General features: G+C 34.7%; 2 protein-coding genes across 7 annotated transcripts in view; both read right to left on the bottom strand.

The window, feature by feature from the left end:
- Positions 1-24,002, bottom strand: part of LOC126766128 (uncharacterized) — a 254,390-nt gene that overhangs the window by 53,401 nt on the left and 176,987 nt on the right. The window lies entirely within an intron of this gene.
- LOC126766211 (respirasome Complex Assembly Factor 1-like) overlaps positions 1-24,002 on the bottom strand; it is a 54,332-nt gene that overhangs the window by 25,698 nt on the left and 4,632 nt on the right. Inside the window, exon 2 of one of the 6 annotated variants that reach the window (XM_050484103.1) lies at positions 2,755-2,894. The exons of the other annotated variants lie outside the window; for them this stretch is intronic. Coding sequence (XP_050340060.1) covers positions 2,755-2,871 — 117 coding nt within the window. The 5' untranslated portion in view covers positions 2,872-2,894. The remainder of the gene's footprint in view (positions 1-2,754; positions 2,895-24,002) is intronic. 6 annotated transcript variants of the gene reach the window in all.

Genomic DNA, 24,002 nt, shown 5'->3' with positions numbered 1-24,002 from the left:
TTTATACAAAGAATTATTTTTCACTTTTTAGTTTGATATGTTTTAAAAGCGTGTTTTTTAGTTTTTTTAAACTATATTTATTTCAAAATTGACTTTTCTTTTCGATTTCTCGTCCAATTTTACATAAGAATCAATGTTCAAAAATATGGGACTCTGATCCCATGAACAGCAAAAAAAAATGCAAAGTTGTCGGTATATGGCGCAGTCTGTTCGCTTAGAAGGTTGTGTGAAGGAGGTAAATATGTAAATTGTATTCTTAGAATTTAATTAATGAAGAAGTCAGTGTTGATGATGTATGATGTTAGTTTATATTGATATCATTTTATGTCTTCATTCATTCTTTCTACTTGGTACGATTTGTTATTTCAATGAAAGGTGCGTTTAAATTATACCGCTACTCTAAAAGCTGTTTAGTGCAATGAGATACGTGCAGATGGCATTCAGAGCGAAAAGGACACTGTCACTTTTATTCGTGCATTGTGCAAGTGTTGAAGATTTGTTATTGTTTGCTGTTTAATACACAACTCATTAATGTACATAGCAAAAAGAAAATTTGCTCTAATCCGTTCAAAAAGCCAGCCTCCCGTAAGTATCGTTTAATTAGATGTATTCCGAGTCTCAACATAAGAAATAACAATGAAGGGCGTTTTTTTAGAATCAGGCAGTGATTTACGTCTGTTTGCGAATGACCATTTATGGAAATTTAGCAATGCTGATGAGAATTCTTTACCACAGGTTACATTTCTTCGGTGGCATTCGACTTAGAATAATAATTTCAACGTATGAATATTAAAAAACTCAAAAATATGCTATTACATATAACACATTGAAATGAGAAGTGCAAAACAATTTTTAATAGAAGTCGAATAAAAATAATGAAAACAAAAATATTTGCATACTTATTAAAATATTATGGGGAGTTTTTTTATAATTTTTTCATATATGCTACTGTGATCAAATTGAAAGGTGAATTTTTAATTTATACTTCGCGTGTTTTTCGAATTGCTAAGTTGGTAGTACTGTTAGTGACATCTATGCTAAATTTCACGTCAAAATATTCATTAGTATTTGCGATACGTGTCGTTTTGTAAGGCTCTAAAAGAGAATTCTTCGATTTTTACTATGTCTGAACTTATTGAACAAAGAAGTGCGATAATGCATCTTCTCATACTGCATTGGTTATTCGTGATCATTTCGCCACATTTTCAACTAACATCGCACCGAAAACCACCGCATTCGCCTGATCCTTCGTGTAACTTCTGGCTATTCAGCACATTCACAAGACCACTCCGAGGGCACCGTTTTGAATCGATTGAGGATATAAAAGCCGAATCGAAGAAACTTCTCACAGCCACCACAACGGAAGATTTTTCCAAGTGCATAGATGACTCGAAAATTCGTTGGAATAAATGTAATGCAGCGGGAGGGGAATACTTTGAAGGATATGAAATGGACAAAATTTACCTTTCAATTTGATCACAGCAGTATATTAATTAATTTTTGGAGATAGCATTATTAATCATCGTTAAATTGTATGAAAATTGGTAAATCATTTTTTGTAAATCGATTAACTGTCATTAATAAATAAATCAATAACATAAGAAGCAAGCGGAAAATAAATAACTCGATAACCTTATTTATTTACATATATCCTGAAGCCTTAGTACCTCTTATCATCAAAATGCATACATATATCATAGAATGTGATTTGATGCATAGCAAATTTCTTAATATAACTATGTGATAATACTTACTTGTACATACTTTAATTAAATATTTTTGAACAACCAAGCACTAATAATTTAAAAGCTAGTATAATTTCACTGTGTTATCTTCACTATAAAAGAATTTCATTTATACTGCAGTGTAAGTACCACATGGCCGGTTATGCTAACACTAAAAATTGAAAAAGTAAGAATAATTGAATATTTTATTCCAAATTCTTTGTCTATTATTTGACAGTCACAATTATATACAAAATATTCTGACAGATGACGTCAACTGTTGGCTGGATTCGGTTCTGTAGTTTAGGCGTCCATGGCGGACAAACAACGTGACACGTGATATTTATATATAAAGATGTACATATATATAAAATTACTTGGATTTCGATCCTCTGGTTGACGTCTTATAGCCCTGACAGACGACAGCGCTAATATGCCTTAGCGGGCTTAATTTACATTTACTTGCGCATTTGACCCATGTTAATGCAAGTTTGTAATGCACAAGAATTTCGTGCATTTAGCTGAATTTACCAAATTTGAGTAGGCAACACTGCTCAAAAACGGCCGGTGTTTGCTACTTTTTTACAGATGTCGCTTGAAGTCTGCCGCCTCCTTTGCGTTTACAGCATCAGAGGTAAGCAGTTTTATATTGCTAATTACATTATGTGCAAGTATATTAACAAAAACAAATTTTAATATTTTTAGATGACAGAAAATAAATAACGCAAAGTTTGCTATCCATTTTTCCAATATTCCTAACTTTTTCGCACACTTTTTTCGCTAAACAATTAATTATTGTTTTTAATTTCACTCTATTATCATTGAACGTAGTTAATAATAAACGAATTTTTTCATTTATTCATTTTTATTTCACTTTCCTTTTTGTAAATAAACAAACAAATTTCACAATCAGCTGTCTAAATGCACAAGTCTGCCGTCTGTCACTATAAAATTTCAATGCGCATTAGGGTTGCTTAATGCGCATTAATTTTGCTCGTCTGTCAGGGCTATTACGCATTAAAGTATTTACCCGGCTTTGATTCGTGCAAGAGTATAAAATGCTCGGTTGCACCCAAACTAAGCCTATCTTTCTTGTTAATGATGTTGTTGTTGTGTGGGTCCGGTTTTGATCACCCCTTGTATACATTACTATTACAATATAAGTTATTGCTGAAAAAAAAATTTGGAAAATGATTGCTATAAAAATTTGTCAATAGAAAAAAGAATGAATTTTCAAAATCCAAACCGAAAAACAACAAAAAACGTTAACTTCGGCTGCACCTTCACAGGTGCATTTCTTTTAGTAACTATGTCTTCAGTTTGTATGGAAGCTAAATGTCAAGAATCGATTCTTAATCGACTTCGACTACTGAAGATCAATTCCGAAAAATCGATTATTTTACGAGAAAACTCGATTTTCGAGTAGAATCGGAATCGAGTTTACCATCCCTACTGGCAGCCATCGCGTGCACATATAATAACATCCGTACAATAACCACCACAAAAAAATGATTTTTTTCCCATGTAATTTATATGGAAAACAGAAAATTTGAAAGAGACACCTCTTAATATTAATATTAAGAGCTCATCTTTTGAGTGACTTTTTTTTTACACATTTCGAAAGTTTTGAGCCTGTTTTTCAGTTGAAAAAAAGGTTGCTTCAAAATGGTACACCCTAATGTACATATGTACAACATCAGTTGTAAGGCGATCTCAAGTAGCTTTTTAACGCATTAACGCCCTACTCAAATCTGCTTGAAGAAAATTATTTTCATTGTCATTTGTTGGGTAGTTGAAAAAGTATTTTAGTATTTCTAATCAAACTTCAACTTATTTTTTTAAATTTATACTAATAAATAAATATATACCATTTTGGTCGACCACTTTTTGACATTTTTCGGCTAGAAACATTATTCCAACAGTGTAAAACTTTCATCAGTGTAAATCGAAATTTCGAAATTTTCAGAACGGAAGTTGTGCTACACGAACGGATACAGCATCGTCACCGTAAACTTCACAAATTCCATTGGTGGCTTGAATGGCATTCTTCCCTTTTTTATACAAAAATTTTAAAATGTAACGAATTTCTTGATTACTTTCACTAATTTTTGAAAAGCTGTAACTTTTTTTCAACTTCCCCGAATCTCACCTTTCCAACACTATATGGTATGATACAATGTGATTGGTAGCTGGAGATACATATACGACTGTAACATCTATAGACAAAATACGAAAAGGCTTTTCAACTACTCAATATTTATTTATTCATGGACCATATGGTACATCGCAATTGGTTTGTTATTGTATCTGAACAAGTGCATAGCTCTATAACGCAATTGTTTTAGATCACATAGCAAGTGGCGGTTGGATAATATGCAATATGTTCCGTTGACTACTCGTTCACTAAGCGGATCTTTAGCCACCTCCCCACTTGTTGCAGTTCTATTCCGATATCTAACCGGTATTTAATCAAGAACTCCTCTATCCAAAGTATTTCGTGAAGAGCTCCTCATTGGTTAAAAGTTTTCTGATTTAGATTTAAGCACTGGCGTCCATATATTTGGCGTCTAGGTTCTTGGGTTATTGGGCATAGAGGGCAGTAATCTGCAGTGAATGACTTAAACACAACTATGAGCCACTTGCGAAAAAATGAGTATGAAGCAAGCAAATTATTCACGGAATGAGTACAAGTGTGATTACTGCTCACTTGCGATTATAAGAGAGAGTTTTGGCTTGTGAGCTGCTTAGCTTGTATGAAGCATATGTGACCTGGTCTACGAAAAGGGAGCTAACGTGCGAAAACTAGTTTTCTGGGAAAACAGCTGTTAAAAATAAACAACTCGTTTCGTCAGTTTCTCGTTATCTCATAGTGAAAATTGATTTTTTGACACCTAAGCCCCCTTTCCGTAGACCAGGTCACATATATTCACAAGTGTTTGGTTATAAGCTCACAATGCTTATGAATCTTTTCTTATGATTCTCTGACAATTATGAATACAAAACACTTTTGAATATACGAAGAAGCTCAATTGTGCGCAAGTTACTTGAGCCTTTTGAGCCTTTAGACCATGAACCAAAGGCTAAAAAATCCATTACGAAAGTACTAAGAGTTACAATAATATTATTGTATAACAACAAGGATTTTGTAACTGGTTCTAATAATGACTAGATATAATGAAATAAAAAACGGGGTTTTCATATTTTATATTAATTTTCTCTATTAAAAAAAATCACATACACATACTTATTTTACAAAATGATATTTCAGTTCTTTTCAATGGAATTAAAATTAAAAATAATAATCACGTCAGTTTAATGGTATAAAAATTACATGAATTATTAACAAAAAACAAAATAACACACTTCAGTTCATTTCGGTAAAAAATAAAAGTACTAAACATAAAATTTACTTAAAGATTTATGTACATACATACATAAGATTTAACTCCAAAGATACATATATACTATAAGTATGTAGCTCCGAAATATATCCTTAGATTGAGGTATTGCACAAAATTACTTTTCAATATCATTGCATATTTTTGTTTTTAACGTTTCTAAGGTTTTATTGTCATATTAATTAGTCTTAAATATAGAATTCAGGAATATTATATTATCTACGGTTTTGGGTGCAAGTCGATTTCTTTTATCACTTATTAAATTGCCTGCCAAAGAAAATACACGTTCAGACGCCGCACTACTTGCAGGTATAGTTAATATTTTAAGTGCAAGTTTTGATATGCGTGGAAAGTTAGTTTTATGTTGCTTCCACCATTGAATTATGTCAAAGTCATTATCAAATTGTACTCTTTCTGTAAAATATCGATCTATCTCATCTTCGATACGTTCCTGCGCGCCCATGTTTGAAATATTTGGAAAAAAGAAGTTCAGGTCATTTGCAGATGAAGACGTATTTGATGTTGAAGTAATTGGTGGAGATGGAATTTGTGGGGTCTCATTGTGTTCGGACGTGTAAAACTCAATATTGCCTGATATTTCCTGAATGCAGAAATGCTTCACAGCTTTAATATCGACATCTCTCATAGCTTTTGCTGGAGGATATAAAAATAGTGCTACTTTGTGGTAAATGCTTAAATTAGCAAGCCATATACGACCATATCTACATAATCTACCATATCTACTTAAGCTCTCCACTTTCTAGAATGTAAGATAAAGCTTTGCATATAGGCTTAAGAAATAATTGAATAAAAGGATAAGAAACAAAGAAGTTTCAGTTTTGTAGTTTTTACGAAGTCACTAGAGTCGTTCCTTTTAAAACCCCTCCGCGTAGGTATAAACTTCAGGGACTCATCTACCTAAGCTCTCCACTTTCTAGAATGTAAGATAAAGCTTTGCATCTAGGTTTAAGAAAATAATTGAATAAAAGGATAAGAAATAAAGAAGTTTCAGTTTTGTAGTCACTACAACCACGCGCTTCGTTCCTTTTAAAACCCCTCCGCGTAGGTATAAAATATATTTTGAATAGGCACGGAATTTGTGAATAAATTCATGAATAAACAATGATCCACTTATTAGTGAATGTATTCATGAGCCTTTCAACTCATCTAATGGTATGCAACGAATAGCTCAAACAATTGTATACAGAGAAGCAAACCAAGCCAAGTATGAACGATAAGTGATTGTGAGACATATACATACTCATTATTACAAAAGCAAGTCATGTGATTGTGAGAATATAATATTTTTAGTGAGAGAAAGTATGAGTGAACAATAGGGGTGGTTCAGAATTTGAGAGTATAATCATAAGCCAGGTATTCACTGCCGATCACTGATAGGAGGGCACTATTTTTGCGAAGTTTAAGCGGATTTATTCAATAGTTCCTGGTTTATATAATATACTGGAAAGTGAAAGAATTTGGTAGAAATTTTTTTGGATTTTTAAAATTTCATTTTTAAAATTGTGTTTTATAGGAAGAATCTATGTTTTTGTTTGATTTCCATTTTCATAGTATAATATGAAATTTTCCTGATAATATTCCGTACCGAATTTGGCTTAAATCGGTGTAGTAGGTTCCGAGATCACCCAAATGTGGGCGGAGTTCCTCAAGGCAGCGCTTTGGGACCAATAATATGCACCCTATCCAGAAAGTATCGGAAATTCTTCATTTAAATCTCCCGCTTATATGGAATGCAAGAAATTTTTTTTTAATAGGTTGGTACAACTGTCCTTAATTATGATGCCAAAAATTAGCGCGTTCTGTCAACAAGTGTGTTTAACAGATGTTTATGTCAGTCGAACTCAAAACGGTTTCCCCGGAGCGGTTCTTTGAATAGCCAGAAGTCACAAGGAGCTAAATCAGGTGAATACGGTGCGTGCTCAATGTTATTTGTTGAGTGTTTGTCCAAAATTTAACACAAATATGTTGATTTAAATTTTAAAATTCGACAAACACGACTGAGGTCGACTGACATAAACAGCTGCTGTGAACACACTGGTTGACAGATCGCGCTAATTTATGGAATCATTATTAAGGACAGTTGTACCAGTCTAATAAAAACATTTAAATGTCTTCCATATAAGCGGGAGATGAGAGGGGAAAATGAAGAATTCCCGATACTTTCTTCACAGGGTGTATGTCTTACTTACCGCAGATATTCCAACGAGTACAAAAGTACTAAGCTCAACTTTTACAGACGACTCCGCTATTTTATGGCGAAGTGTCAAGTGAAAACCACAAACACACTAGCAACTCACATAAAACTCGTTGGAAGTTGGCTGTCAAACTGACGCATAAAAGTAAACGAGCAAAAGTGTAAGCATGTCACATTCACCCAGAAGACGGAAAGCACCTCAAACTTAACACCGCCAGCAAAAATTGGCTATTAAGTAAAAATTCAAACCTATGTAGTTTGCTTGGATCATAAAATCCTTCTATACTATTCGGTTATAAAGCCAATATGGAAATAGGGTATACAATTATGGGGCTCTGCCTGCGCAACTAGATTCCAATCAAAAACGCTACGGGACTTATCAGGTACATAGAGATGTTGAAATACCAATGGTAAAATTAGAAGTGACCTGGAAAAAATCTTATCCTGTCCGGCTAATCGAACAAGTTTTCAGCGAGAGGATCTGCTAATGTTTTGATGAGGAACGTTCTATCTATTATCCAATACTATCAATGGACTAAAGCAGAAATTCATTAGGCTTAAATTATGTAAGGAGGAGTCGTATCTCTCGGCACGTAAATAGCTGTATTTCGGATTATGATATGAGTGATTGTAACGCTTATATCTAGCTAGTATATAAACGTATTCGAAATGTCATTCGAATGAAAACTACTAATCGTTACTGACAAATTTATGAAAATGTGAGTACATTTTTTTAATAAAGTAAGTTTTAGTAATAAAGAACAAAAACAAGAAACCAATGAATGGAATACCTCATTTAAAATAAAAAAAATGTATTTATTTCAATGATACATTTACAAAGAAAATTTTGTTAATGAGGTTTCTTAATTTGTTTTTTTTTTTTTAAACCTACGCTGTTACTACTACTATAACTATCTCCGCACTATTTTTCCATCCCCATCACTTTCAATAGACCTCAAATATAAAACAAAGTCGGATTCATTTTGACATTTAATTAGCTTTTGTTAGTTTATTGAAGATTTGCAACAGTTTTGACAGTTACACCAGAGAATCTAAACACATAGAGAAGGTGCAGGCTCGATATCGAACATTTGTAAAACTTGAAGTACGGAATTCACCTCACAACCACAGAATTCATAACATTAACATTGTTTACAGTTCTTTCACATACTCAACCAGAGAATGTAATAAAGAGAAATAAATATATGTATTTACGGCATATGATGACATAGCATGTATGCCCAATCAAGGAATATTGAAGAAAAATGAGTTCTTTGATATTCCATTTTTAACAGCGAAAAATGTATACAAGTAAAAGTCTCTCACATACCCAAGAATATGAAGAGGCATAAATACTATATGCATGCCGTATGCCCATGATCATACTCCCAATTAGAGAATATTGATGAAAAATAATGACTTTGATATTCCATAGGAAATATGTTCCATTATGTAGAACTTTTATTTATTATTTTTCAAATTATTTTATGTTAATTTTATCTTATTTTATAATAAGTTATTATTAATAATTTCAATATATTGTGATATATTTGTTTAAATAATTGATTTACCTAATACTATGTTCGGACCGACAACGAAAACATGTTTTCGTGGGAAAAACTGCTTTTCGCACCAAAACTTGTGTTTTCGTCCATGTAAAATCTGTCAAACGAAAACACAGTTTTCGCTGAAAACTACTTGAAAACTTATATTGCACTCTTTATAATCGGTGCCTGCTCTAGTTTAATCGATCTTTTTGGAAAACATATTTTGCTGGCCCTAAATTGTCACTTGATATTTCCATATACAAATACAGCTGTCACTTGATATTCTCATTTTAGGGGGATTCTCTTGCTCTTGCAAAACCTTGCACGGTACAGAAATTACAGAATTTTCCTCTTGGTGCAACGGCACACCAACAAACACACGCAGAAAATTATTTGCAATGGCTGTAAAATATGTCAGACTAAAACCCATGTTTATTTTCGTGCCGTCATATATCACTGCATATTTCGGTATAGGATTTTTGCATTTTGTGTCATCGTACAATCTTGCAAGAGCAAGAGAATGCCACTTTTGATAGTTGTCAGTGAAAACTCATCGAAAACACACATTGTCGGTCTGAACGACTTAGATTCCACAACATACAAATGTGTTTTCAAAATGTTTTCAATGTCGGTCCGAACATAGTATAACAGCATTATGATATTTTCATGCTGACACATAGTATTAGCTTTCAAGCAGGGAAATCTGTTCATACGCAATGTACAGATATAAGGAATTTCGTTTTGCCGTCGGCATTTCTATGCACATGCTTCAATTTTTGCTTTCAACCAGGGAATCGCTTGTATGTGCAATGTATGCAAATACAAATGTACATACATATGTATGTATGTATCCATTTGCGTTTTGCCCTCAGCAATTCCATATTGACATGTAAAAATAATTAAGATATGAGTATAATTTTGTATTAATGCATGCATTGTAATATTTATAGTCAATTTGGACTTGCATATGTAATAATTTTATTTGATTTTTACATAATATACTATACTGATAAATATTTTTGTATTATATTTCTTACTAATAGAAATTAAATTTATCACAACAATATATACATACATGCATCTTCTTTCATATTAATCTTATGCCTGCACATGCTCATATGAATGTATGTACGCATACGCATGTGCGCGTTCAGAAATTCAAGTCATGATTTTATCACTTATCAATAGGGCAATTCATAATCTGGTGCAAATGGTTAGTGTAAAACTAACAAAATGTACAGCGAATTTGCAATTGCAAATATGCAAGACCATTTGCACCAAATTGTGAATTGTTCTATTATATTACATGTGCACGCATTAATTTGCATGTTCATATACATTCATTTATAATTACATACTTATATGTATGTACATATATGTATTTGTATACATGTTAACATGGCATATGTTAACATTGCCGAAATAATAAACTAATTCATCAGCCATACTTACTAATGCAGGTAGAGCGGATATGGAACTCAAGTTACACAATGTTTCCCACAGCACAGCGCATTTAGTTAAGCTTTTAGATTAAGAACATTGTAAAAATCACTTTTTAAAAATAAAGTCATAACGAGAAGGTCGTGCTGACCAAAAACGATTTTTTTTCTTTCAATCAGTAGGAAAACCGTTAAGTGGCGCCCAACGTGGGGTCTAGTTGTAGTGAATCGTGAGTGAAGCGTAGGAAAAAAGGACACGGTAAAGTCCTTACCGTGAACCAAGAAGGACTTAAAAATAAAAGTCTACAAGGAAACCGGCTCACCACGGACTTCAGGTCCATAACGTCGCAACAAACGCCAGGACGAAGGAACATCAGCACAAGGCCCCAGAACCCGGTGACCAAAGTCACAATCCCCGGACAAAAAATGAGCAGGAAAGGGCCCCTCAGTAGTCAGCCGCCGCACCATTATTTTAAGAACTCTAATGTCAGTCATCTATTATAATTAGGATAAGTGAATTTAAAAAAAAAAAAACAAAAATCAGTGATAGTGAATATTGAAAATGAATTAAAAAAGTTAAATTAAATAAAAATTAACAAGCTTTTGTTGAAAGTGGAAGAAAAAATATTTTTAGCGAAACTATCTCAAAAATTATTTGAATTGGAATTGTAAAACGAAAGTAACAAGTGAAATTTAAAGGAAGAAAATTAATTAAAAAAAAAAAATTTAAAATTGGAAAGGGACGTTTAATTGCGTATAAAAAATTCCAGGGTCAGTTTAAAAAAAAAAAGAGAACTTAAACTTAAATATATACAACTAATTAGGGTTAGACATTCTAGTTTTAATATACATAAATACGCATATATCTAAACAAATGCTTGTACAGCCAATAACTTACTAAAACCAAACCATATAATAGAGATTAATTCTGCGATTCCCAACACCATGGACCCTCCAGAATAGAAAAGCCCTCCTTCCCAGAAGGAGTAATAAAAGCAATAATAATCCTATTCATAAATAAGGGCTCGTACAGCCGATAACTTAATTCGCATCAAATATAATATTTGCTTAATCCTGCGAGTCCTACGGGACCCTCCAGGATAGAAAAGCCCTCCTTCCTAGAAGGTGTAACTAAAATAAATAAAAATAAAACAAATTAGATTCGCAAGATCAGTCAAAATTCAAGTCAAACTTGCTCAGCACACTCCCTCCTCAACCAGCTCCTACCACCTCGAACACATTTAACATGGACCAACTGACGTATATAATAACAGGGGTTGTAATTAACATTTTTAAACAAGAAGGCGAAACTTAGTTCAAGCCGCCCTCCATCCAAAAGCGAATTTCTCAGATTTTTCCGATATTTCAATTGTCTCTAACTTCGCAAATAACGTTAGCGAATTAGACAAGATGAGATGTCTCCGGGAATTCTCGGGAAACCCAGGGGAGTTCAACTCCTGGAAGAAGAGCGTAGATAGGATCCTCCAGATTTACGAACCACAAAGAGGAACCCCCAAATATTATGGGATCCTCAATGTCATTCGCAATAAGGTTGTAGGCATGCCGACATTGCTTTGGAGTCATACAATACTCCGCTCGACTGGAAGGCCATCACCAGATGTCTGACGCTTCACTACGCAGGTAAGCGCGATTTGGGTACACTGGAGTACCAAATGACTTCACTTGTGCAGGGTAACCTCACAATCCAGGAATTCTACCAGCGAGTGTACTCTCACCTTTCTCTGATCCTTAACAAATTAGGATGCATGGAAGCCGGCTCCGAAGCCGTACATTTGTTAACGCGCACATATAGGGATAAAGCCCTGGATACCTTCATTCGTGGGTTAAGAGGAGAGTTACCCAGACTACTTGGCATGAAGGAGCCAGCGGATCTCCCCCAGGCTCTCCCTTTATGTTTAAAACTAGAGAATCAGAACTACCGTTCATTCTACGCCTTAAACAGCAATACCCAGCTAGAAAAGGCCAGGACATTCGTCCACCCCTTCCCCCTAGAAGGGTTAACAGCGAATTCTACCCAGCATTGGCATACATTCCCCAGCAAAGGTTGAATCCAACCATGCCCTATAGAACGCCACAACCGAAGTATCAATACCAGCAACAGCTAACCCCATATACGCAACAACCGAATAATCCACCACCGCGACCTTTACAAAAACCCTTACCGCGACCAGAACCGATGGATGTCGATCCATCGCAGCGTACCAGAAATATCAATTACATGAATAGACCACGTCCCGTTGACCCGACCAACAACAGACCTCCGCCAGTACCAAACAAAATACAGCGGAATTACCACATAAATTCAGACCCCATGCAAAGCCCAAATCAAGAGGAATATCCTCGGATGCCAACTGACCAACACACAGATAATGACGTTAACTATTATGATGAGGAAAGACAGGACGACAACTACATATATTGACACTACAGATTTACATTTTTTAGAATGAATCACTCTTCGCTGCCTTACTTCTAATGCAGGTTGAAGAGTGGAAATATAGTGAAATTTCTAATAGATACTGGATCAACGAAAAATTACATACAACCTTCTATCAACAGACCAAAATCAATAATTTAGTGGAAAAATTTTTAGAACTCTTTGCAGAACCTAACGATAGACTCACTTATACTACAAAAGTCATAGGCGAAAATAGAACAAATAAGGACACCCCAGTATATACAAGATATTATCCCTATCCAATGGCGTTAAAAAGCGAAGTGGAATCTCAAATTAAGAAAATGTTAGATGATGGTATTATTCGGCCATCAAGGTCACCGTATAACTCACCCGTTTGGGTTGTAGAAAAAACCCGACTCCCAAGGCAATAAACAGTATAGAATCGAATACCGCAAGCTTAACGCAATTACTGTAGCAGATCGCTACCCAATACCCCAAATTAACGAAGTACTGTCTCAACTTGGACACAATAAATACTTTTCCGTGTTAGATTTAAAAAGGGGATTTCACTAAATCCCACCCATGGAATCCGATACTGAGAAGACCGCCTTCTCAATAAATAATGGTAAATACGAATTTATGAGATTACCATTCGGACTCAAAAATGCCCCTTCAATATTCCAACGCGCTCTAAATGACATCCTTCGTCATCATATTGGCAAGATATGCTACGTGTATATTGACGACATAGTCGTATTCAGCAACTCCGAACAGGAGCACGCCCTCCATCTGCAACAAATCTTTAAAACGCTTGAAGAAGCCAACATGAAGATACAGTTGGACAAATGCCATTTTTTTAAGGACTCAGTCGAATTCTTAGGTTTTATTATGTCATCAAAGGCAATAACAAAAAACCCTGCAAAGGTGGAAGCGATAGCTAAGATACCTTAACCCGAAACCATCAAGCAACTCCGCTCATTTTTAGGTCTTTCCGGCTATTACCGCCGCTTTATAAAGGATTACGCCAAGTTGGCCAAACCTTTAACGTTACTCTTAAGAGGGGAAGAGGGACGTATATCCAAAAACAAATCCGCTAAAATAAATATTGAATTGGATGATGAAGCAAAAGATGCCTTCAACAAAATTAAAAAATCCCTTATGTCCGATGATGTTGTACTCTCATACCCTGACTTCAGTAAGGAATTCCATTTGACTAGCGATGCTTCAAATTATGCCATCGGTGCAGTCCTTTCACAGGATAAAAAACCTGTTGCCTTCATTTCCAGAACTCTCAATAAAACAGAAGAATCATGCGCTACAAATGAAAAGGAAAATCTGGCCATAATATGGGCCTTAAACAATTTTAGAAACTACCTTTATGGCTCAGCCAAAGTGAAGATATTTACGGATCATCAGCCTTTAACGCAGGCACTTAGTAACAAACTCCACAACAAACCAGGTACAACTAATGTTGTCGCCGACGCTCTATCAAGAATGCCACCACCCGAACCAATAAACTCCTTATCCATAACCCAGCACAGCGACGAGAGTTCTTCTGACAATTTAATTTCTCATGTAGAAACTCCTATAAACATTTTTAAAAACCAACTATTTTTAAACATAGGTACGACTTCAACCTACCAGTTTAAAATAGTATTCCCTACGTACCACAGACACATTTTAGAAGAACCAGGATACTATTCAGAAATACTAATAAACCGCCTCAAAAGATACCTTAATCTCTCTGTAGTTAACTGTATAAAAACAGATGAACGCATCATGGGGAAAATTCAAAAAATATACCCAATACACTTTAGCAATTACAAAATATGATTCACACAGCTCCAAGTTCAGGACGTGACAAACGAACAAGAACAGAAAGAAATCATAATCAAAACCCATAAAAGAGCACATAGTAACGGTCGAGAAAATAAAATTCAAATTCTCGAAAATTTCTACTTCCCATCAATGACGAAAAAAATAAATAGCATAATTCAACAGTGTTCAGTATGTAAAGAAAATAAGAACGATCGTCATCCTATCAAACCAGAATTAGGTGAAACGCCTATACCCCAGTATCCAGGACAAATTTTACATATCGATATCTACATAACAAGCAAAAAAATAGTCCTAACAGCGATAGACAAATTTTCGAAGTATGCGCAAACCAAAATACTGAAATCGAGAGCAATAGAGCATGTTAAAGAACCTCTTCGTGAACTACTCTTTCAATTTGGCGTACCTGAATCGGTCGTATTTGACAATGAAACATCCCTCAACTCAGCAACTATACAATTTTTATTGGAAGACACACTTAACATAAGAATTTTTAAAACACCGCTTTATGCAAGTTCCGTTAATGGTCAAGTAGAGCGTTTTCACTCGACACTCACGGAAATAATGCGTTGTTTAAGAGCAGAACGAAATTTCAGTTCATTCACCGTACTCCTTGACAATTCCGTATACGAATACAATTATGCAGTTCACTCAATCACGAAAAAGAAACCAATAGAGGTATTTTTCGGTAGAAGAGTCTCCACGGATCCAAATCAATTCGAAAAAGCAAGGGAAGAAAATATCTCGGAATTAAAAAACAAGCAAGTAAAAGACCTTTCTTATCATAACAAAAAACGACATCGCATAAAAATTTACCACCCAGGAGAAATTATTTATGTGAAAATAAACAAATGATTAGGTACGAAAATCTCTCCAAAATTTAGGAAAGAAATATTAAAGTAAGACAGAAATTCACCAATTTTAACAGAATCAGGAAAAATAGACAAATTAAAAATCAAAATTAACCTCTCTCTTTCAGATGTCTTTTAATTTACGATGCCACTGCGACAACGGACATCTACGACTACTCGAACGCACAATTAGTTACAATAAATGACGGACTAGCAAAAATTCAGAACGGAGCCTTTAGACTAATACACGTAATAGACCTTAACAAATACGAACAATTTCTGACGGACATTGGTAAATTCGTTTACTCGGGCATACCTAACGACACTATCCTATCCTAGAGCACGAACTAACCCAATCCCTCCAAATTTTAGAAACCATTAAACCGGTTGAAAAAAGATCTAGAAGATCAATAAATATTTTGGGAACGGCTTGGAAATTAATCGCCGGATCCCCCGATCATGAAGATCTGGAAATAATATCCAGTAACCTAAATGAAATTAATAATAATAAAAATAAACAAGTAATTATAAATGACATCTTTAACGAAAAATTAAATAACGTAACTAAAATAGTAAATAAACTTTTTAATAATACAAGAAAAGATTCGGATGTAGAAAATGAAACAATTATTAATTTCCAAAATTGAATAAGATTAATAAAAGAAGAATTGATTAACGTAAAATACGCCATACAATGGGCGAAAAAAGATATTTTGAATACATTATTGTTAAATAAAAAAGAAATTGAAATTGCTTTAGAAAAAGTAGAGAATGATGAAATTGCATTTACAAATGCGGAAGAGGCATTAGAATTATCGAATACTAATATTGTTAGCAAAAACATGAAAATTTTTTATCGGGTAAAAATACCATTAACTCTTAAGGAAAATTTCCAAAAAATTATATTAAGACCTGTTCTTAAATCTGATAAATCTATTATTAATATTGAATATAAAAAAATTTTCAAAGGAAAAAAAGAAATATATGGAATAAAAGAAAATTGCGATGGCTTTAAGAAAATTGAAATTTGTGAACAAAATCAAGTAATTAACATAATAATAATTCAACTTGCACCAAAAGTAACGGGCACCACATTCCACAAATTGAAGAAATAAAAACCGGAATTTTACCACTTAATGGCTTTCAAGGACACATACATAGATGCTGACGGAATGATCAAAAACTTGTCAGGAACGCAGCTCATCAATTTCCATAATTCAACGCTGAAAATCAATGATCAAACTTATATTAACCTCGATTTAATTCCACTTCCCGCTATCCCAGCAGTCCTGCAACCCGCACCAATTGAGAAAAATAGAATTGAATTACTTTCACTAGAAGCTTTGAAAGAACTCCACATAAGTAACATTCGAAGAATAAATCTCCTGAAGGCAGCAACTATATCCAACGGCTCACTTTTGCTTGAAGCAGTTGCAGCTACCTCCATCGTCACAATAATTTTTTGCAAATTTTGGAAGAAATCTCAAAATAAAATAAGCATCTCATCCAATAGCGATGCTAACCAGATCCCGGCAACAAACCTCAGGATGAATAAAATCAAAGATTCCCCAAATGATCAGCCAACATACATAAATTTCAACAACTAACCTTATTTTTGATAACGCTCGACGACGAACGCTTTTAAGAGGGGAAGTGTTAACATGGCATATGTTAACATTGCTGAAATAATAAACTAATTCATCAGCAATACTTACTAATGCAGGTAGAGCGGATATGGAACCCAAGTTACACAATGTTTCCCACAGCACAGCCCAGGCGCACTGTCAGCACACGCGCCACCTAAATTAGCGAATTCGTGGAATTTAATTATGTTTTGCCCGGTGCATTTAGTTAAGCTTTTAGATTAAGAATATTGTAAAAATCACTTTTTAAAAATAAAGTCATAACGAGAAGGTCGTGCTGACCAAAAACGATTTTTTTCTTTCAATCAGTAGGAAAATCGTTAAGTTACATTGTCGAACAAATGATGCACAAGCACACAAACTTACATATGCGTACACATGTGAATATATCACCAACAAAATATTGAAACATTGTTCTACAAAAACAACAATTGTCTCAAATAGCAGAAGCATCACAAGTCAATATGGCAGCCGAATTGGCGAAAATGTAGTAAATTTTTCAACAAAAACGATTTCATTCATTCATATTCATTCTCATTCATAAAAACATACGCCGTAAGATCTCCCCGAGCATGTCTTTGCTAACAAGCGTCCTTTCGCGACGATGGCAAAAGCTAAAAATCATAAATTGAACAACTTTCTGATGTTCCTCTAGAAGAAAACTGTCAACCCCGCAAACACAGAAAAGAGTGACAAAAGTGGGAACAAAGTTTTCGTCGATTTAAAATATTTGTCAAATCTAAAATATTTTGCCGTGGATCGCAAAAATCAGCGTCGGTATGTATGCAAGCTCATACAGAAACAAACATATTTACGATAGTTTGTTGGCGAAGTTGTTACAGAGGCAAGGGAAGCGGTGACAATCGGCGTTCTTTCGTTTGTGTTTTTCGGCACAACTCCGATTTTCTACCAACAACACAATGTTGTGACGTTTTGTCGTCGCGTCAGTACTTCGACACATTGACGTGAGCTTCGGCCATTAGTTGTCCGTGACAACGGAGATGCGTGCGGCACTTGTTATTCCCTTATGAATGTTTGTACATACATACATATGTGGCTCATATTTGCTTTCGTAAACATACAGACATTTGTGCCAAAGAAATAATGTATGTATAGTATATGTCATAGAAATTCTATTGATATAAATATAGATATGATACGGGAATAATGGGAATATGCATAAGTGAAGGTCATCAATTTTTTTTTTGATGAAATGAAAAAAATTACCCAAGACGTGTTCATATGAGCACATTTAAGTTTATTTGGCACATCTTTATTTTGCAATAGTCGTAATAAATAAAAATTATTTGAAATAATAATTTATTTAAAATTATATTTTATCTAATTTTTTCCGATTTTGTAAAAAAATTTAAACTTTTACCACTTTGCGGAAAAAATGGTTCATATGATACAAAATAATCACGCATACATATGTGACTTTGTATATTTTTTCTTCAAAGCATTTCTCTTTATTCATTTTCGCGTGAAATCAGTCGTTTTACATATGTACATATATTTCAGCCAGACAACGTGCTCATTTCTGCTAAATAGCAGCGATAGTGGTGAATTCCGTAGTTCAAGTTTTTCAGCTTGTTGGCAGTCCAATCGAACATCATACAGAATTCAATTTGCACTTTCTCTATGTCTTTACATTCTCTGCACTGTCATCCGGTAGTTCGAAAATTATTATATTAGGTATATGAGGGCTGAGGGAAGTATTGACCCGATTTAACCCATATTTGATACACACAATTGCTTTTGTGAAGGAAGGATTTTATCTGAAGTAGGCGTGATTGTAATCTGATTTCGTCTATTTTCACACTCTAACATAGGAATATGAGGTAAATGCTAAGTATTAAATCTAGCCGAAATCGGTCAGTCGGGTACCAGAAAATGTGATTTCGCCAAAAAGGGGGCAGTGCTTTGCCCTTGTCCAATTTTTACCCCGGCTACCATAACACCCTGTCATACCATCTCTGAGGCAAAATTATTGTCTCTGGCGAATTTAGACGTTGATTTATTGCGCTTTTTGTAGTTTTGAACAGTGCAGTTATAAGGGGAGTGACCGGCGTTATCTTCCGATTTCATCCATTTGGACACGCTAGGAGTTATAATTATTGCGCTGAGCAAATTTGTTTTTTATAGCTTTAGTGGTTTGGGAGATATGTACATTCAACTTATTTGACGGCGGGGCTACGTCCACTTTTAACAAAATTTACGCACACATGTGGGCTTTTTACTGCGATCACCTGTGCCAAATTATAGTTTTATATCTTAATTTAGTGCTTAGTTTTGCCACTTTATAGGTTTTCGGTTAGTGGCGTTTTGTGGGCGTAGTAGTGGTCCGACTACTAAGAAACTCTATCTCGATTAGTTTTGGGTGATACGTACAACCGTTAGATGAAAAAAACTGTTATATTCTGTAGCAACATTTTGCAATAGTATAAAAATTACAATAACATAATATCAGAATAACAAAAAACACGTCGCTTCAAAACTATATCTTCTTCTTTTTAATTGGCGTAGACACCGCTTACTCGATTATAGCCGAGTTAACAACAGCGCGCCAGTCGTTTCTTCTTTTCGCTACGTGGCGTCAATTGGATATTCCAAGCGAAGCCAGGTCCTTCTCCACTTGGTCCTTCCAACGGAGTGGAGGTCTTCCTCTTCCTCTGCTTCCCCCGGCGGGTACTGCGTCGAATACTTTCAGAGCTGGAGTGTTTTCATCCATCCGGACAACATGACCTAGCCAGCATAGCCGCTGTCTTTTAATTCGCTGAACTATGTCAATGTCGTAGTATATCTCGTACAGCTCATCGTTCCATCGAATGCGATATTCGCCGTGGTCAATGCGCAAAGGACCATAAATCTTTCACAGAATTTTTCTCTCGAAAACTCGTAACGTCGACTCATCGGTTGTTGTCATCGCCCAAGCCTCTGCACCATATAGCAGGACGGGAATTATGAGCGACGTATAGAGTTTAGCTTTTGTTCGTCGAGAGAAGACTTTACTTTTCAATTGCCTACTCAGTCCGAAGTAGCACCTGTTGGCAAGAGCAATCCTGCGTTGGATTTCCAGGCTGACATCGTTTAGTTTTCATTGGTCTTGTTTTTTACGTGGCGGGTCCCAAACCCAGCGCACAACCCATGTAGGGGATGTTTCGCCTTCTCACATTAGCTCGCCTTCGAACGGATGTTCTTAGGTTACCCAGAGGATACTTGGTCAAAGACTGGAAGTAGTGAGCTGCTTGAGCCATGTGTAAAAGAATCGTTCTGGCCACTCCCAAGTGAATGGCGATCAGAGAACTTTCCTCATTTGCGTGAACTTCTACACATGACTCCATCCTCCTTCAAAACTATATACTGAACCAAAAAAAAATTTATTTCCAGGGATCTCTTAAGCAAAAACCAAGCGTAAAAATCGTATGTATTTTTCGTATTAAGAAAAAATGTATCTATAAATCCGTCTGTCTGTATATATACGAACTAGTCCCTCAGTTTTTAATATATCCTCTTGAAATTTTGCAAACGTCATTTTCTCTTCAAGAAGCTGCTCATTTGTCGGAACTGCCGATATCGGAACACTATAACATATATGTACTAGCTGTCATATCGGAATAAAATTCTTGTATGAAAAACTTTCACATTTGACAATGAATCTTCACAAAAGTTTGCACAGGTTATTTTCTAGGCAACAATGTAATCTCCGAAGAAAATATTCACATCGGTTAACTATAGCATATAACTGCCATACAAACTGAATGATTACATGGGAAACTTCCTGATTTGACGATATCTCTCCACGAAATTTGGTATGAGTTATTGTTTATAGAAATAATGTAATATCGGAAGAAATTGTTCTCACCAGCTCACTATAGCATATAGCTGCCATGCAAACCGAAGGATCGTATGGAAAACAATTGCATTTGACTTGGTATCTTCACGAAATTTGACATGGATTACTGCTTAAGGTAACAATATAATCTCCGACAAAATTGTTCAGATCGGATTACTATAACATAAAGCTGAACACATAGTTACTAAAAGAAATGCACCTGTGAAGGATATATTAGCTTCGGTGCAGCCAAAGTTAACGTTTTTTCTTGTTTTTTTTTTTTTTTTTATTCTGAGACGACAGAGAGGATTCAACAGCTTGCACTTCGGCTCTCAAGGCTATTCCGGAGAATGCCTTCCGTACCGCCTTCAAAGCTTGGAAATTACGCTGCATCGACGCAGAAAAGCCTATTTGGAAGTTTTTAAAGAATTGTAGCGATTGGTTCAATAAATTTTTTTTAAACGACTCAGTCCTATTACTTTCTGGACTAACCCTGTATTATGTCGTAAGCGAATTTCTTCTGTATTGTTGTAGTTTATGAAAAATATGGGTGAAAAAACAAACACCTCGGGACTTATAGCTTCTGGTTGTCAAATATTGGCAAAAGAATAAAAGTAGTCGCGATACAAGCAATATTAAAACAAAAAAAAACATACACTACTATTCAGTATTTTCAAAAATACTGGTAGAGTTGGAAGACTTGATGGTAGAGGAAGACCAACACCCCAAAATAGCCGCAGTCGCTAATGCTTAAAAGTTAAAAGAAACTAGAAAATTTAAATTCTCAAACTGTTTGGAACTTTTATGTTTCAACTAATTTTTGAGCATAAGCACCACAAAATATATCATATGCGTACAGTGCCTCACAATAGTATTCGCCTAAAAATTAATGAAATGGAAAAAAGCGTCTGGAGTTTGCAAAAACTTACGTAATTCATGGTATCGAGTTTAGATAGAAAGCAATGTTTTTTGCACTCAATTTTCAAATCGTTAAAAAATAAAAGAAATAGTCATTTTTTTGTTTGATCGGAGTTTGAATTGCGCGCTAAAAACCAGTGGAGCAACTTTGACCACTAAAAAGTTGACGGTTATTCTTCTTCTGGTCTATGTTATGATATTCTATGGTTTGGTCAAAATCTGAGAATCACGGGTACAAAACCATGTCGGCAATTGATGGAATGGCCCATATACAGAACATGCTCAAAATTTTATAGTGATTGGATTATGTGTCTCCAAACAATTTGGAAAGATGTAGTTTTGAGAAAAACGATTTTTAATATAAACCGATGAAGCTGATTGAACTGAGCTGCTGCACATTAGAAGGCCGTAACTCCAGAACTGTTTGAAAAATAGATTTACAATTTTTGTATATTACCATTTTTACGAACTTTGTAACACCCAGAAGGAAACGTGAGACCTTATAAAATATAGACATAAATGATCAGCGTGATGAGATGTGTTGATCCGTGTTGATTTCGTTATGAAATTTAGCACAGATTATTTTCTTTCCAGGAAACTGTTCATTTTTGGGAACTAGTGATAGTGGAGAACTATAGCATATAGCTGCCATACAAACTGAACGATCAGAAAGAAGAGCTTGTATGGATCTTTTATTTGACGAGATATCTTCACGAAATTTGGCCAACGCTAACGGTACAATCTTCGAACAAATTCTTGAGCTCGAATTACTATAGGTCAGTAGGATCGGTTCTGGTCCATTTTGTCTTCATTTTCTATTACAACTTCGGATAAGGGTTCGCCATTAGGGAACAAATTACACCTGCGAGAATAAAGAAGTTTATGTACCTTAGTACATATGTATTATCTAAAAAAAAACAAATCTGACTTACTTTTATAATGGACATTAACCAACCACCATGCGCGTTTAATAAAATGCCGTGCTATTAATATGCTAATCGATTTCTTATATTCTTCTATGGTTTTTCCAGCTTCAACTGCACATAGCTGTTTTCGAATAATATTCTGACGTTAGTATGATTTAAAAGTGTGGATTATTCTTTGATTTAAGGGCTGTAAAATGGACGTGGTGTTTGCAGACTGGAACTGGAGCCTGACATTGCTAAATTGTGAAAACTTAGGAGGAGCAGCGTTACCGACAATAAGAATAACACTTCGATTCCATTTTACTATTTTTTCATTAAATTCGGATAATATTTCAATCCGCAATTGCTGAGTCATCCAGGCTTTCGTATGTGAAAAATATTTTGTTGGTATTGTTTTATTTTAGAAACAACGGGGGTTTTCGGTTTTTCTATAACAAGCGCCTTTTTATATTCTCCGGTAGCATTACATAAAAAAAGAACTGTTAAATGAACTTTCTGAGTTTTGAATCCCCTTGTTTGGTCACATTTTCTCGAAAGCGTTGATGATGGTTGATATTAGTAGTCGAAAAAGTCTTTTTGTGTTTCTAATCAAACTTCAACTTATTTTTTTATATATTTATACACGAACTGATACAGCATTAATTGGTGGCTTGCGTGGCATTCATCCCTTTTTATACAAAAATTTCAAAATATAGCGAATTTTTCCATTATTTTCACTCATTTTTGAACAGCAGTAACTTTTTTTCCAACTTTCAACTTACCAGAGTTTAATTTTTTTTGGTTAAATGAAGCTTAAAATCTCTCCTTTCCAACACTATATGGTATGACACAATGTGACTTATCTGCAGAACTACTTTCCCCATGAATTGTTTTTATAGTAATTCCGTATCGCTTCTGCCAACGCCATAACCAGCCAGGGTTTAGAGTAAAATCTTTGTTCATTTAAACAGCCAATTGTTTAGATTTTCTATGATCATAATTCTAGTGGTGATGGCTCCAGCAGATCTTACTTGATTAAACTAAATTAACACCGCTTTATCTATTTCCCATGATTTACCACTTCGGTGCTGTTGAGATTGCAGGTTATTAGTTTGGATTTTTTCCAATATTTATTTTTGTTTTCCATATTGTTATTTATGATCACACCAAATTAACAACTGATTTCTTAGTGTTGTTACATGTTCATGCGAAGATACATATAAAATACTATTTTTTAATCTGCCACTTTGGTGCAATTTTTGTAAAACATTT

Source organism: Bactrocera neohumeralis, unplaced genomic scaffold (assembly GCF_024586455.1).
Source record: "Bactrocera neohumeralis isolate Rockhampton unplaced genomic scaffold, APGP_CSIRO_Bneo_wtdbg2-racon-allhic-juicebox.fasta_v2 cluster11, whole genome shotgun sequence".
NCBI lineage: Eukaryota > Metazoa > Arthropoda > Insecta > Diptera > Tephritidae > Bactrocera > Bactrocera neohumeralis.
The sequence above is the reverse complement of the archived record's forward strand: the minus strand, read 5'-3'. Positions and strand labels throughout refer to the sequence as shown.